Genomic DNA, 17,159 nt, shown 5'->3' with positions numbered 1-17,159 from the left:
AATTACAAGACACAAGTGACGAATACTGTACGATCTTTGGTTTAGTTAAGTCATTTCAAAGAACTGGGGGCTCCTATTTTTAGTAAAGTACTCAAACAAGAATAAACACTGCTACATTTGGTGAAGGTCCACTTTACTATCAAATAGTCGGTGGTGTAGAGAACATATACTTAAGTTATGTATTTATGTACATTTCTGAGGTTTTTACCTACCTATTTCCATTTTCTGCTTCTTCATACTCTTACTTCCCATTTCAGAGGCAAATACTCCACTACATCTTCAATGAATATATAGTTACTAGATACATACTTTTCAGAATACTATTAAATGGTAAATGGTCTGCACTTATATAGCACTTTTCTACCTGTTTGGTACCCAAAGCACTTTAAACTGCTCATTTACCCATTCGCCCTCACAATCACACTCACACACCAATGGGGGAGGTGCTATGCAGATGTCCAACGGTCACCGGGAGCAACTAATTTGGGGGTTCAGTGTCGTGCTCAAGGACACTTTACCTCCTGAACCACTGTTGCCACTAATATATTAGTAATACCAATACCTGCATTTGGGTCTGTCATGTGGACACAGACGACACACAAGATTAGTGAAATTCACAAGTTACTCAGCAGTACATAAAGTAATTTACATTATAATTATTAGATTAAATACATAATAGTGAACTGAAATAACGTGTTCAAATAAGCTTAATCATTACCAGCTGCAACATTGAAGTGATGAACACATATTGCATCTATGATTATAATCCAAATAAATCAGATTCACTGATTTATTTTTGAGTTTTAAATACGAGACTTCTACTTGTTACAAAGCATTTTTACTGTGGAAATAATACTTAGGTAAATGGACTGAGTACTTGTTACACTGCTGCCAACAGTGGTCTTGTTCATCACACATTATTGTGTTTTTATATGGAGGAAATATGGGGTTCATGGCACAGAGGAATAAAAAATATTGCATTTTGCCTTCACAGAGAAGTGGTAATCATTTAGCCAATTGTTCTTTCCTTAGACAACAAATGCAAAATATTACCAGATATACGAAGTATTCCCTTGTTGGTTAAGTCATATTCCAATTCAGAAAACACAAGGGTGCTTTAAGAGAACTTCCCCTGTAACATAATAAGTTTTACACATAGCAAAGACGAGGGTGAATTGTTGAGTAATGGTATGTTGTATTCATGCTGAAGTTTTTACAGTAAAAGTGCTATTGGCTCTTTCTGTGTGACCACAAAAGCCCCAAAATCTATTTTTTTCTTGCTTTGAGCAATAGGGTCCCAATCGAACCTCAGATTATCTGTTTCCTGATGAAGCAGATCAACTGTTATTTACCTAACCACATGCAAGCTTTTACTGTAATGTTCCTGTTGTATTTTTACCCCACTGTATGTAATTGATAACTGTATTTCCTTGTTAATCTTCAGAAACTGACTAGTAGTACAAAAACTGTTGATCCCCATTGTGACATTTAAAGTAATTAAGTTTATAAATATTATATTCAAGCCGGTGACATTCATGACATCAGGACAGCGTAAAGGGTCATAGAAATAAGGTCCATCGTTACCAGCTGCAACATTAACGTGATGAGCATGATGATGCATTGATAAATAATATCAGGTTTATTAATATTATTATATGATCAGGGTACTTCGGCGAGTGGGTTATTTTAGCTAAATGATCTGAGTACTGCAACGACCAATGCTGAACTTGAATGCAGCGTTGTACTGTTCCCCCAAGGCAAATGCAGAAAAACACATAAAACAGACAGAGCCTCGAGAAAAAAAACGTTGTTGTTGTTTTTTATCACCGATGTGCAACTGCACAGAAAACAGAAGCGACCAGAGAAGCTGGGCTTTAACTCCAACAACAGTCACCATAACGTCATTTAACACAAAAACGGGATAACCCCAAACGACCACGTGCGCGGTAGGAAAAACAGCTTTGACGTCTTTGCCCATATCAGGAGTACCGGGCTGTCCAAATATGGCGCTTCCGCCTCTGACGCTGTTACCTCCGCGGAAAACAAGGAGGGTCCGCAGAGACACCGCCCCGCTCCCAGCTGTTATCAATGAACAAGTGAAACTCAAAAAACTCAAAAGCTGATCTGAACAGAGCTGACGGACAACTCAGTAACCATCTAGATTATTCAAAACTATTCAGAAGTGCTTTGTCAAATTTAACGTGTTCCAGTAAAACACTAAAACTGGATTTAATTTAATTTTTTAAATTTCCAGTGAAAGAAAAAGCAAAGTATTTATTCGTTATTATTTTTACAATTTAAATCCACTTTTCAGCCATGACTTCGAGCAGTGACCTTTTAGAAATAAATGGCATTGAGCTGGCTCACATACTCAGCACCCCCCTGGAGCACTATATGGTTCTGGACTGCAGACCTTTCCTCGATTTTTCCTTGGCGCACATTTGCGAGTCCCGGAACGTCAACTGGAACTCGATGCTGCGCCGCAGATCGAAGAGCTCAGTGGTGGCTCTGGAGTGGCTCATCCCGGACAAGGTGCTCCTAAGCCGGCTGCGGCGCGGGGACTTCTCCCTTGTGGTGGTAGTGGATGAGAGGAGCACGTCGGTGGCCGAGCTGAAAGCAGAGAGTGTGGCCCAGATGCTGCTCACCGCCCTGATAAACGAGGTCCAGACGCAGATCTGCTTTGTACGAGGTAATAAGAGTTAAATATGTATTCAGTCAGCTACAGGCTGCTAATGCATTTCAGTTTTGGATAATAAAACACATGAGCCACTGATGTGTTTACTATGTGCATGAACATATCATACGTTTTACATGTAAATGTGTAAATAAGAGCAGTGACCTGTTTTTAAATGTACAAGGAATAGACTTTATTTTCATTTTAATCACTAAAACACACTTTTAATGTGCAATTTGGTGAGAGCCTGAGGCTCAGCTAACACTATGTGACCTCCATTTAGGTGGATTTGAGGGATTTTCAGAGGCCTATCCAGAGCTCTGTTACAGCTCTGCCAGCAATTACCTCTCTACAATGGAACCAGAGCCAACAATGATGGGTCGGACAACGCCAACATATGATCGGGTAAGAAGTTTTTTTTTGTTTGTTTGTTTTTTATATACTACTTCTGATCTAATACAACTTCAGAGACAGAGTTCACATAAAAAACATTCTAAGTAATGGCGCTACGTACCATGAAATGACCCCAAACTGCACCGTGATTATTCCAGGTTTTTAACATGGTTGTTGATTTTTATTTTTCAAATTGCAGGATGGTCCAGTAGAGCTGCTGCCCTTCTTGTTTTTGGGCAGTGCCCTTCACTCTTCCCGTAGAGAGACCCTCGCAGCAGCAGGCATCACAGCCGTGCTCAATGTTTCCTCCACCTGTCCTAACTTCTATGAGGGAGAATTTGAATACTTGCGGCTCACTGTGGAGGACAGTCTGGCTGCTGACATCAGAGCCTGCTTCTCCACAGCCATCGCCTTCATCAGTGAGTGTCTCCTCTAAGCATTTGTAGCTTCAAACCTGAATGCTGTCTAACCTCAAAATGAAAGTTCTGTCTTTATTTGCTCACAGTAATGTCAGTCCAAACTCCATCAATGTTAGTAGACCCACCAAACTCAGTGAATTGGCCTCATGTTAGTGAATTGGGCCTTTCTTTTTTTTTTTTACAATCTTGATGAAACATAAAATATCCAAAACATTTCTCTAAGCTGCTTGTCAGCCATAATCCATTTTACAACCTAGATTAATGGACCAACAGTGTAATCATCTGGTTACAAAACAACTGGATTATGCTGCACAAGCTGTAGAAGAGAATTGTATTAACGTTTTAACATTTACATGCCAAAGTTTAGTTCCAGAGAACACTGTTGTCTTCTGAAGAAAAGAACCAAAGTTGATTACTAAGAGCTAACCATTTTAATTTGCATTACCAAAGTAAATAATCACCACATTCAGTCAAACAGCTCAGGGCTTCCTGTTTACTTCTACTTGTAAAACTATTTCAGTGATGTCAGAACCGATGTGAAACGGAGCACAAAATGCTGATGTTTCCGTCTCGTCTTTTCCGTCCCGCCTACAGACTCGGTGAAGCAGAGTGGAGGTCGGGTGCTGGTGCATTGCCAGGCAGGTATCTCTCGGTCTGCCACCATCTGTCTGGCCTACCTCATGCAGGCACAGCGTTTCCGGCTGGACGAGGCCTTTAACTTTGTGAAGCAGCGGCGTAACGTCATCTCTCCCAACCTGGCTTTCATGGGACAGCTGCTGCAGTTTGAGGTTGATATCCTCTGCCAGGGTTGAAGATGCAGACAGAATCAGAGGAAGGTAATTTACATGACTGGACTTTTTAATTCAAACCTCCTGTGGGAGCGTACTGGACTGAGAGCATTATTTGGACTCGCAAGAATTATTAATGTTCTACTTGGGTAGAAAGAAGTACATTTCAAAAGTGAACAGTCACGTGTTGCTGGCACCACATGGCTGGTGGATCTGGATTTCCACTTTGAGTAGACTAACAAATGGGATCCTGATGCTACAAACAGAAGTTGATAATAAACACCCATTGTAATAAATATAATAACAATTGTGATTCTGAGCCAGCAAGTTGGAGCAGCTGTGAGGTAATTTACTTTTTACCTCTGAGGGGAAATAAGCCACCTCATCTGGCTTTGTCTGTGCTTATGTGTTTTTTGTTAATGTGCCTGATCATTTGCAAGGCCTGTCATGTTTTCATGCTGTCTGACATTTCTTCAGTTACCCCCACTGTGACATGACAGGTCTTTTTAAGAGACAACACTGTTATGTACCTATAGCAATACTGGCTGAATATAATTAATGTTTAATTTATAGGGGGAAAAAAAGAATGCACTAACCACAGTTGGTGTCTAATGATAAGGCTAATCATTGTGTATCCTGTGATGGATTAGTACACTCAAACTTGAAGAAATAGTTTTATCATGTAAATAGATTTTTTTTTTTTTTTTTAATTTATTTATTCTGACAGTGTTACTTGTATTACTGTTACTGCACTTTATACCTACAAGGTTTGGCTGATTCCTGCTGTTTTTCCACTAAAATAAAAAACATGCTGGAGAAAACAGTCTCTTACACTATATATTCATGTTGTTTTTATACACACACTGTATTTGTTATGGTGAAATGTTCTTTAACACTACTGTAGCAATCTCAGGCAAGTTTCTCCCGAGTGTTTCGGTCTTTTCACAGAGAACATTACTAATGCATGAATTCAGACCCTGACCTCCTTGCACTTTATTCCCTGTAGCTGAGTCAGCAGATATTAAAACCACGCATTGCTGAATATTTTATCCACAGAGAATGGGTTTAAGAGTATGAAGCTCTTTTGATCTCAAAAACCACTGACATAAATTTTTATTATCTCCTTGGTGGAATATAGAAATCCATCAAGGACATTTGTAATTGGGAAGTTTGAATTTATTTGCAGCCATGCTATTTCTACCTGAAAAGCACACAAATACTGTACATTATTATTTAGGATATATGCTGCATGTACAGTTGGGTGCAAATGTTTTCAGTCCCTTTTTAAATTTCTATTCCGTTGCTGTAGTGGCTGCATTGTAAACATAGTGTCTTCTTTATTTAGCATGATGCACAGTGTCTCGAAACTTGATCAATTCAAACAAAATGACAAACAATTACCACTAATGGTGCATTAAAGACCAGCTGCCGCCACCACCTCATCCCATCATGCTAATTATGCTGCCCACGCTCCTGTGTCGGCCATTGCTAAAATAACCCACTTCCCCTCGTTTGCAAGTATCCTTTGCCCAACATGAAGGCAAGCGTGACTGTTCTGCTTGACATTTTCCTTCCATTAGAAACAATTTTCCAGACGTAAGGCCGACGGCTGCACCTTGGAGTTTTTAGGTTTTGATTAAGACTGAAAGTTCATTTCAAACGAAAACCCAGAAATATAACATTTTGGTTTCACTTAGACTTACAGTAACATTACGTTTTAGCCAAATGAAACAAATCTTAATGGATATTTCCGTCCAGCTTAACCCAACACCAGTTGTAGTTTTAGCCCTTTAACTGATGAGGAAGTAATTTGTCATATGGTGTATTTAAAAAAGGACCTGCTTATTTTTATTAATCCTTTAGTTTTCAATAAAAATGTTAAAAAAGACAAGACAAAAGAAATGGGCAAGTAAATATTTGTTCAGTTTTACTGCCCACATTGCATTGGCCATCATGATGGAAAATAATGTATGTTTTCATCCACAGTGTATTTGTACTTTACTTGAGTACATTTTGTGCTTCTTTATTATACTTTTTACTCTCTTACATTAAAGGGAGATCAAACTGACTTTTCAGATTATGATTGTATATCACAAAATATATAATAATCTAAGAAATAAGATGATGGTTTCTACATATTTGGCTGATATCCCTTTTTGTAAATATAAAACAGTTTCTTGTCACATGTGTATTGGGGTTGGTAGCAGTATCATCAAAGACAGATTTGTCTTTTTAAATCCTCAAATAGTATTGATGAAATGACCAAAAAAAAATATCTATCCAATATTTGATGGAAAAGGCAAAAATTAGGGAAAGATGTGAAGCAGTTCTCTTTGGAGGGGACAGAAACCCTTGAATGTGAACCACTGTAATGTAAAGTGGTTGCCCACCAATCCCCCCAGTTGCTTGTTCAATCCCCAGCTCCTCTGGTCACATGTCGAAGTCTCCTTGAGCAATACACTGAAGCTCAACGTATTTGCATAGCAGCTCCCCGATCGCTGTGTGATTGTGAGCGCGAATGGGTGAATGAGAAGCAGTGTAAAGTGCTTTGAGTGCCAATAGGTAGAAAAGTGCCACATAAGTGCAAACCATTTACCATTTATAATTTTAAACTAGCATCCTTTGACCAGCTGTTAAAATGCTGCTTACACTTTTCTGCATGAAAATAATGTACAATAATAAATTGTATAATTATGATAATTTATCCATTACAGCCAGATTTTCACCTGCGTTCTTAGTGTACAAGTGTACAAGTGTTGTTATTAGTTTCTCCCAATGAGACACTGCTCTCTAGTGAGAATTTTTTGAAAAGAACACGAATGGAGACGATGCAAAAATATCCAGCAGATGGCACCAGCAGACTGTTTAAATAAGGTAGCCCAGAAAAGTCCTTTGTACACAAACAACAATTCTCCACTTATGCATTTCACTGACTTTTGGTGTCATTTTACTTGGTCACAGACTTTTCATATCCCTTCCATTTGAACGTCTTACTCATATCGTTGGTTGTATTCAGTTTCCCCACTCAGCCAGCCTTCTTAATGAAAGCAGACCTAAATCTCTCAGCACATTCAGTGTTCAGATTATACTAGTGTCAGGATCTATCACGTTACATTATGCTGTGGCAATACTTTTGTGCTATGAAAATTTAAAGTGTGTGGAAGATTGGATGTCTGCTTTTTGTGATTGTGATTCTGTTAGATGAGGTGATTTAGAGTATTTGACATTTACAGCTGAAGACTGTATTACTCTCTAAGTTGGAGAAAATTGCTAATAGACAATAGAAGCAATTTGTGTGATATTGTTAACAGGAGAATTACAGTGTGATGATATACAGTAACACACGCATTGACCTGCAGGTATGCGCACACACACACACACACACACGTAAACACACACAAGAAGCAGTTATCATCATTACAAATCCAGTCAGGGAAATTGCTGTATGACCATCTGGGAGTGCTTCCTGTAATTGTTTGCAGTTTGCACACACACACACACACACACACACACACACACACACACACACACACACACTCACATTTGTAATGCTATACTTCTGAGACTCCTTACTGCTTCCCTGAGTCTAGTGGGAAGGGACTATTAGAAGTACAGTACTTGAAGTTCTTCTATCTGCTGGTGGTACATACCGTGCAGGGGTTTATCGTTTCGTGACGATGGTCCCTGCTCTTCCTTCCTTTGCCTCCCCCACTAAGCACATCATTACTTGGGGTCATCTTCCTGATAAATTCATGAATCTTTGTTGTTTCATCCGCGACATTGGCTCTGAGGCTCACTAATCCTCAGCCTCCGTCCTTTCGCTTACTGTACTGGATTTTTCTCTTCTCATTCAGCTGACTTCTCAGGACTTCTACTTTTGCCTTCTGCTAGTACAGTCCCCTCAGTTCTGACTATCTTTCCTCTCCTGGATCAGCGATTTGAAGTCTTGTTCACTCCTGGCACACAGCTTGATGTCATCCATGTAGAGGAGATGGCTGATGGTTGCTCTGTTTCATAGTGGGTATTCATAACCACTCTTGGGATAATCTGGCTGAGGCAGAGCAGTGGGGACAGAGCATCTTCTTAGTAACTAGCACACTTGTGTTGACTTTTGCAATTGGTTGAAATTTAAGTAGTGTTAGAGTCCTGCTGATGAGGCAAGGCCCTAGATGTGTGGTAAATGTGGTGCACTTCAAAATCAGATCATAAAATGCCATCAACCCCCCAACGAGCAAGTAACAACTTACATTAACAGACCCTAAAGAAGGGCACATGCACACGTTTGTCTATTAATAAAGATGTTTGACAATCTGCAACGTTGCTGACAACTTGATATTTCCAGTTTGATTGTTCTCATTCAAGACAGAAGGTAAAGTTGTGTCACAAGTCCCTTTTTGGTTCTAGTGGTCAAGAATATAAACAGATGGAAATTAGATGAAAATGTATTCTACTTTTTTGCCTTTGTTCCAGTGCTTGTATTTTATCAAACGCAACCTGTGAGAGGGGTCAAGCAGAAAAGAAAGACCTTTGTTTTAAAGTGTCACAAACCAAAAAGGTGAACAATTATAGCCCAATGCCTAACCTCACCCTTAAACATAAAGCACACCCCTAACCCCAATCAGTACTTTATGAACCCAAACCCAAGTCCATCTTTTACTCTAAAAACAAGCATTACCCTGTCCTCCCTTCCCATAACTGTCCCCACTTTCAAAGTTTAAAAAAAAAAAAAATCTAACTGTCCTCTCAAATGTAGAAGTATGCCAGAACACAAACTCATAAAACAGAAGGCAAGGAAAAGGCCAATAATTCAAAAAAAGGTCTGAATTGAAAGCATCTAACGGGAAGATAACGGGCTGTAATTGATTTGGACCAGAACCATAAAGTGCACAGAGTTCAACCATAACCTTGTTTTATGCTGACCTGGCTGCAGTTATCGAGCATTCATTTGGGAAACAGTCTTTAAAAACAATCTCTCTCCACTTTTTCTTAGTTATGTTAAATCTTATTATGCCAGAAGACTTCAGGAGTTGTTTTAAATTGAATTAAACTTTTCCAAAGGTCATAAAATCTTCTCCAAAAAAGTGAGTGTCCTTTCAGGACCAGAAGCACATTTTTCGGTCTGGGTGTCATGAAAGAATCATTGATCCACTGCCCATGATCCATGGCGGCCGAATTTCCTCCGGGCATTCGGCCTGTACTGTAAGCATAAGCGTGTGGATATGTTCATCTACCACATCCTATTATACAACGAGCACTTCAGAAGCAGTGCACTGCACACTGAACACTGTGTGCTGCCAAATCTCTATAGTTTCAGCAATACTGTCACACCCCTCTCCCCCCAGGATGCATTTTCAGCATGTAGGTAAGGATGGGTCACCCACGGAAACAGAGACACTTGATTGGAGTGCACTCTCCCGCTAAAAGCTTTATTGTCTTTGTCTTTATATTTAGAATGTATAGTGGAGTGAAACATGCTCAGCCATTATTGGCTGCTGTTTCATGTCACACAATCAGAGAGCAGGGCTCTCAATTGTAATTCCACGGTTGCATAGCTGGGCTTCTCTCTCATTACAGCTGCAATGTGTGGGAGACGCACTACAAAAACAAGCAAACAGGACCTCCTTCCCACACACCATTCATAATATTGTGTGTGTACGTGTGTATGTGTGTTTTTGTGTGTAGGCTGGTGAATGTGTGTTGTTTGTGTGAGTTTATTTCACAGAGGCCACCTACCTCCTTTCAAATACCACGGGATAAACTCTGCCACTGTTTAATTTATGGCTCGGTACTGCACCACATGACGTAGGTTTCACTCGATAATTGAACAATCGGGCACTTGATCTCTGGTAGGCCGCAAATTACAAGGGAAGCCATGGATGTCTGTACTTTTTGGGGGAGGAAGTGTTGCAGGATGTACAGTATAATGCAGTTGGGTTTAAATGGAAGTCAAGTGCTGATGTAAATGCATAAACACTGAAAGCAACAAGAGGTTCCTTGTACCCCTGCTGCACCTGCACCAATGAGCAGAGGTGGAAGGTAGCACAGTGCACAGTTTTGAGTTAGAACTAGCTTGAGATTTCTTTAGAGACTTCAGATTTCATAAGGAAATAAATCACCTTTATTGCAACATTGATGAGAAGAAGTGGGTTTTATGTAAAATATGTACCTTCATAAAATAATATGTGATGTATTTCTTTGGATTAAAGCACCCTATGGAGTAGGTGGCCCACCTACAGTTTAATGCACAAATAATTTAGCACCCTGAAGGGGATCGTTCCTCAAAGTGAAGGATTTCACTTCGTTGAAATATTCTACATATGGCTTTGCCACATCAAAAATTATTCCACTTTCCATGATAACACTCAACAACAACTCAGCACTGCAGCATGTACACAACTCTTATCCCTGCTGCATAATGTAGCCTGCTGCAATAAAAATGTTTATAGTATAAACTGGTGTAAGGGGGCCAGCTTGGGATACAGAAGCCAGTGGTTCGAATCCCACCCCAGCCACCAAGGGTCCACGATTGTGCAGGTCCTGAGCCCGGATTAAATGGTAGGACGGGCCCGAATTGACCCCTGAAGGGTCACGTTTATTTTAGTATAAACTGGTGTACGAAAGTGTTACAGTGCGAGAAGTGCAAAACTGTGGAGATTACTGAAACCCACTGATCGACCATATGTGCACTGCCAGATTTTGAAGGAAATGATGATGATGACTGAGCCGTTTTTAAAAGTGCATGAGTACCTCCTAAGAAAATCATGCTTTTTGTGTAAAACAGATGGCAGAATCTGTGCACTCTCAGTTGGGCACCTCAGCGTCCCGCCGAGTTAACTGACCGAGGCAGCGCCACCCCATTTCTGAAAAAACTGCGTCGGTTGAGCCGCTCGGGTGCAGCTTAATGTGAGTGATGGGGAAAGGGAGAAAGAGAGGAGGCATAGGGATAAGGAAAGTAAGGATCTCATGACGCCCACAGCTCCACAATGACATCACTAAACAGAAGCGCAAGAGGGAGATGGGAGGCACCCCACTTATTAGATTTAGTCGTAGGGTCCTGTTCACAAGTGAAGATGCTGCTGCGCCTCTGTGAGGAGCCCTGTGATGTGCGCCAGCGGATCGGCGGATTCACGCCATCCCGGTGAACTTCGGAGGGGACAGATGCGCCAAAGACCGCGAAAGAACTGGTGAAGAGTGCATGCTGGTGATGTCCAACAAGGATCGTTTCGCTGCTGGAAGAGACAACGTGTTTTGGTTACGTGCGTCGGGCTGGAGAGCTCCATGTTAACTTTGAGTTTTCTCTTGCACGGTTGACTGGAAACTCTGGGATCAACGCAAGCTGAATTATACACGAATTACTGTAAACATTGCACTAGATTAAGTCTGTTATTTAAACTATTCTATGTTTACTGAGCAAAAAGAGACAGTCAGATCTGCTTTACGCGCGTCTCCAAACGCGGACGCACGGAGATCGCAAGTGTCAACTAAAATCGCCCTAATCCAGTCTCTTGTATTTAAAGTCGCCCTGATGAAACGGCCCCAGATTATAGTGTTTTAAATGTAAACTCATCTCCCAGACACTAATTAAAAAACTAGGAAAAACAATTTGTCTGTGCACAATAAGTTGCACAGACAAATAAGCGTCTCTGGAAACGCTGATGCAGAGTTATAAAGAATATGTTTGAGGGGAACTCAGCTGCACAAAGTGGCAGGGCGTTTTAATTAAAATGCACTGATCCGTGTCTTTGTGACACCCTGACGCATTGGACTGCTTTGTATGCTTAAAATGGACTTGGAAGGACTGCCGTGGAAGATGCAAGGGAGCTAACATTTGGAATCAGCGCAAAGACAAAACGAGAACTGAGGTAAATAAAAACTAATTAGAATTTCATATTGTTTCTTCGTAATATTTAACATGTACGCACAATTAGTCTGTTGCCAAAAAAATCTTATGACACCATTATTTAATCCCTTAACGGGCCATTTTTAATGAATGACCAGACATATTTCTTTTTATCTACAAAGACTCCTGGATAACTCATCCCAGCATGGCCTCAGCTGGGGACAGCGGTTGTTCCATGGAGCTGAGCGGCTGGAACAGCAGTGTGAGCAGCTCCGGAGCCTCGCTCCCCTGCAACCAGAGCGTCCTGAAGCTCGCCCCTTACTCCCCCGAAGCCACGGCGGCCTTCGCCACTGCCATAACCTTGATGGTCCTCTTCACCATCGTGGGAAACATCATGGTCATCATCGCTGTCCTGACCAGCAGGTCCCTGCGGGGCCCGCAGAATCTGTTCTTAGTGTCACTGGCTGCTGCGGACATTTTAGTGGCCACACTCATCATCCCCTTTTCTCTGGCCAATGAACTGCTTGGCTACTGGTACTTCAAGTCTCTGTGGTGTGAGATCTACTTGGCCCTAGATGTGCTGTTCTGCACCTCATCCATTGTCCACCTGTGCGCCATCTCCCTGGACCGCTACCTATCAATCTCCAGGGTTACATACGGGCGCCAGCGGACTCCCAGACGCATCAAAGCCGCTATTGTGGTGGTATGGCTCATCTCATCCATCATCTCTTTCCCTCCACTACTCTCTCTTAACAAAAGAGAGGCAGGGGACCAGGGAGGTAAGACAGGACCTCAGTGCCAGCTGAATGATGAGCGCTGGTACATCCTCTACTCCACCATCGGCTCTTTCTTTGCCCCATGCCTCATCATGATCCTGGTCTACATACGAATCTACCAAATAGCCAAGCAAAGAACACGTTGCCCCCCAGGGGAGCCCCGGAAGGATGGAGTTGGCTGTGCCACACCTTGTCAGCCTCCACGACATGTACAAGCAAATGGAAAAGATGACGAAGAAAGTACACCCCCTTCTTCTGTTAAAACTTCTAATGCCAGACCCCCCACCCTTGCCATCACCCCTTCTCCATCCCCAGGAGAGTCTCAAACCCCCCAAAATCCCACACCCAATAACCTCCTGCAACCTCCAACCCCTTCCCCTGCCATGACACCTGTCACCGGCCCCGCTGAAAAATCTCCTCACGGCACCTCAAACCCTGCCTCTGTGCCTCAGTCTGTCCCTGCCAAGACTAAAGAGAAGAAGGGCAAGCGGCAGGGAGGGAAAAAAGCTGACAATAACAATGGCGACAGCTCAAGCACAGACAGTGACATGGAGCAAAGCCATGGAGGAGGCCGAGGCAGCACTAGCATGCCAGGGTCACCTGGAGGAGGAGGGATCCACTCGCCGGCCTCAGTCAAGCGCTACAGGGACATGATGGCCACCTCACGGGGGGCTCGGCTGGTGCCAGGGAGAAAGTCAAAAACAGACAATAACCCTGGAGCAGCCAGACGTAAAGCAATGGTCAACAGAGAGAAACGCTTCACCTTTGTTCTGGCAGTGGTCATTGGTGTGTTTGTGGTGTGTTGGTTCCCGTTCTTCTTCTCCTACTCCCTACAGGCAGTGTGCCCAGAGACTTGTGCCATCCCTGATCCACTCTTTAAGTTTTTCTTCTGGATCGGTTATTGCAACTCTTCACTCAATCCAGTCATATACACCATCTTCAACAAAGACTTCAGAAAAGCTTTCAAAAAGATACTGTGCAGAAGCGCCAAGGGTACTTTCTTTTAGCACGCAGAGCCCCTCAAAAGGACAGAGAAAAAAATGCCGATTCCGAGGCATAAAACAACTTCAGTTTCAAACATTCAAAGGGCTGTTTTAAAAATATCCAAAATACAGCACAAATTTAAGAACTGAGATCTGCCAGTCACTCACACATAGGAACAACATGTGTAAACAGGAAACGTGGACCCTAAAAACACCCCAAACATACATTTTTAGGTGTGGGATGAACGAGACATGGAACACAGGCAGAGCTTGACTACACTAAACGTCCTAGCACTTGAGTAGAACTGGTAAGACTTTGAATGCAAAATTTAATTGTATCCCTAAATTACTCTGGGAGAAAGAGTTGTGTAGCATCATAGAAGAAGTACACACACTCTATAAACTCCCAAATAATTATACAGACTGAGTAATCAAGGAAATGGGAGAAAATAGTTTTTAAAAATTGATCTGAGATGTCTATGAGCACTACAGAGCACAAGGAACGCACAAGGTTAGTGGTTATTTTTTTTACGTCTGCAGTCATAATTTGCCCAGCTGCAGGGCAAACATGTGTTCTTCGATTTTTATCTAAAAGCCAAAAAACAAGAAAATGTTTCTGATGATCTCAAATGTGATAGATCAGACAAGGGCACTCTTTCAGACTGAACTTGCAGACTTTCATGTGGAAAACCCTTCATGTCAGACACCTTGCTCTGGGCTTGGCATGGGTCACAAAGGACACTCAGGTTGTTTGTAATGACACTCACGGCCTTCACCTTTCATGAAATACAGATGGTGGATTGTGGACTTTAAAGAAAATCACACGTGCGTTAACTGAGATCATCCTTTTAATGTCTTGCTTTTGAACTTAACCTGGACTATGACATCAGTGGACTTACCCGAAAAACTTTTCCAATGAACTGCCTCATTATTTGGACATTTAAGTAACTAAGAAAACTGTTTGAGCCTCTTGAAAACACTTCAGGAAACTAATGGGAGGTTCATCATGAAGACTGAAAAAATAGATTCTAATTATTTAAGGTTGGGACTATTATTCTCCAGATGATGAGCAGCAGTGTTTAGAAAGTACACATTTACATCTGGCTGTAAAGGACAGATGAACAATGCAATTATGGATGTGTAATGTTACCCCTAATTACGCCTACATGCATTATTTTTAGAATAATTTGGCTGAGTCATTCTTTACCATTGCCTCTGGCACATCATTAACTGAAGTGGACCTCTACATGGCACATTTTGGTTTGTTGCTGAGAGGCACGAGGATGAATAGTACTTTTATTTTCTCACCAAGACACTGAGGCTCTGTCAGTTTCCTCAACAAATAAGAAAAATAAAAAATGATATTGCATCTGTGACTGTGAACAGCACACAGGCTTTTTGACTCAATGGGACAAGGGCTGTCAGCAGCAACAATTCGATTTACAAAGACAATTGTGTAATTCTGCTGACCTGTACGAGTGTGTGCGTATGAGTGCGTGAACCTGTTTGTGTGTGTTTGTGTGTGTGTGTGTGTGTGTGTGTGTGTGTGTGTGTGTGTGTGTGTCTATGATCACTTTAATGTTTTTCTGTAAAAAGAGTCAGTGCCTCCTCTGGCTGCAAAGTACTACAGAGTTTATGAAATATTGCTAAGAACAGAGACCAGATTTGCTGGTGCAGACATCACTCTGCTGTCTGTGATGCGAATATTTCATTTGATGAAGAGATCGGCTGTATGTTGCTCATTTAACAAAGTCTTATTGAACTGAAGGTCAGCGTTTAACAGTGATAATCAGTTCATGGCTTTTTAGTGATCACCCTCAAGGGACCAAAGAGCCTTATACTGTAGGACACCAGCCTGATTTAGTGACATCTGGGCTCTGTGTTGCTTTAATGAAGTATTACTTTATATTCAGTGTATGTGACAGCAGGCAAATAATGAAAAAACTCTTATTTATTTCAAACTATTTTGTGTTTTTTGGTCTGTTATTACTATTTATTGTTCAGCTTTTTGTGCTTTTATTCTGAAAGTAAAACAAACTGAAGCTGATCAAAGAGTAAGAACACTGTACAGATTTGTAATATCTTAAATAGGAGCAAAATTGAAATATACTGTTGAGTTCTTGCTTTGGGAGACTGGGCTATATTTGAGCTTGGTGTATGTATTTGTGTTGAATAGAAAGAACATGAACTTTGAGTTATTGTGCATAATGCAGAACTTATAAGGCAACATTTGTCATTGTTTCATCTAGTTATAGTAAATTAAAGATGTTCAGAGACACATGCACATTTGTGGATATACGATTGATCGAGCATACTGCAGCAGGAACCTCTCTTTTCACCAGTGCCGCTTTTCCTGAAAAAGTAATCAAACAAGCAAATGTCAATAGTTCCCTTTGCCAGTTTGAGTAGGGTGATTTGCAGGCTTTGTGCAGGACATTAAGGCTACAATCCACACTGCACAGAAGTGCTTGGAGAGTCAAATGACTGATTATACAAAACCGTGGCGAGTAAGAGCTTTATGCACTTTTTATGCTGTTCCCTGCACTCATTTGAAAGAAAACAGCTATAGCAATGCAATTATATCAAAAATAGCCATAGAGGTCATGGATTCATGTCTGTTTCCAATTAACATGAGTTGTAATGCTGCTCAAATCCTCCAGTCATGGCTTTTTGTGGTAATACTGCTGCTTTGTTTATTTTAAAAAAAAAGTTTGACATGGCTGAAAGGCGACAGATGCAGTAATCTGTCTCTTGATCAACATCTTTCCCCTGAAACTGCCTGTATTGCCTGTTCTGACGGTGTTTGGACCAAACTGCATGGTCTGAGCGTCACAATCTTTAATCCTCCATCTGTCCTCATCCCTTTCCTGTTTGGAAATAAAGCTACTTGAAAAACCATGAGTCATTTCCCTATTCCATTATCTTATATAGTTTTGCATAACACAACAGCAGGTATAACGGAAATGCAAAAATATATAATTTCCGGGAGGAAAATTAAGTTGTTTCGCAAATATGGGAGTTTTAAGAGAATGGTGTTTTTCTAGCATACATGTTAAACCAAAGTGCAATCTAAAGCAATTTCCAGGCATTATGAAATTGCCTCGAATAGCAACATTGCTTCAGGAAATAGTCCATAACATTGTGGGCTGATGGCAGTTGAAGATGTCATTGGAAAATCTCCTATCACAGTGGGACATAAGAAGTAGGCTGCTGCAGCAGAAGCAATATTACTTTGCCAACAAGCACAGGGAAGTGTATAAGGACTTTAAACACGTCGCCAAATATC

General features: G+C 41.2%; 2 protein-coding genes across 2 annotated transcripts; both read left to right on the top strand.

Annotated features, from left to right (window-relative positions):
• Positions 1-2,100: 2,100 nt before the first annotated feature.
• dusp2 (dual specificity phosphatase 2) lies at positions 2,101-5,084 on the top strand. The gene is made up of 4 exons (XM_067522396.1): positions 2,101-2,689; positions 2,958-3,079; positions 3,267-3,486; positions 4,081-5,084. The coding sequence occupies exons 1-4, from the start codon at positions 2,317-2,319 to the stop codon at positions 4,296-4,298; spliced, it is 933 nt and encodes a 310-aa protein (XP_067378497.1). The 5' UTR covers positions 2,101-2,316; the 3' UTR covers positions 4,299-5,084.
• A 6,070-nt stretch (positions 5,085-11,154) lies between these two features.
• Positions 11,155-16,774, top strand: adra2b (adrenoceptor alpha 2B). The gene is made up of 2 exons (XM_067522099.1): positions 11,155-12,136; positions 12,297-16,774. The coding sequence occupies exon 2, from the start codon at positions 12,320-12,322 to the stop codon at positions 13,895-13,897; it is 1,578 nt and encodes a 525-aa protein (XP_067378200.1). The 5' UTR covers positions 11,155-12,136; positions 12,297-12,319; the 3' UTR covers positions 13,898-16,774.
• Positions 16,775-17,159: the final 385 nt, after the last annotated feature.

Source organism: Channa argus, chromosome 11 (assembly GCF_033026475.1).
Source record: "Channa argus isolate prfri chromosome 11, Channa argus male v1.0, whole genome shotgun sequence".
NCBI classification, from domain to species: domain Eukaryota; kingdom Metazoa; phylum Chordata; class Actinopteri; order Anabantiformes; family Channidae; genus Channa; species Channa argus.
This window is presented reverse-complemented; position numbering and strand designations above follow the sequence as displayed.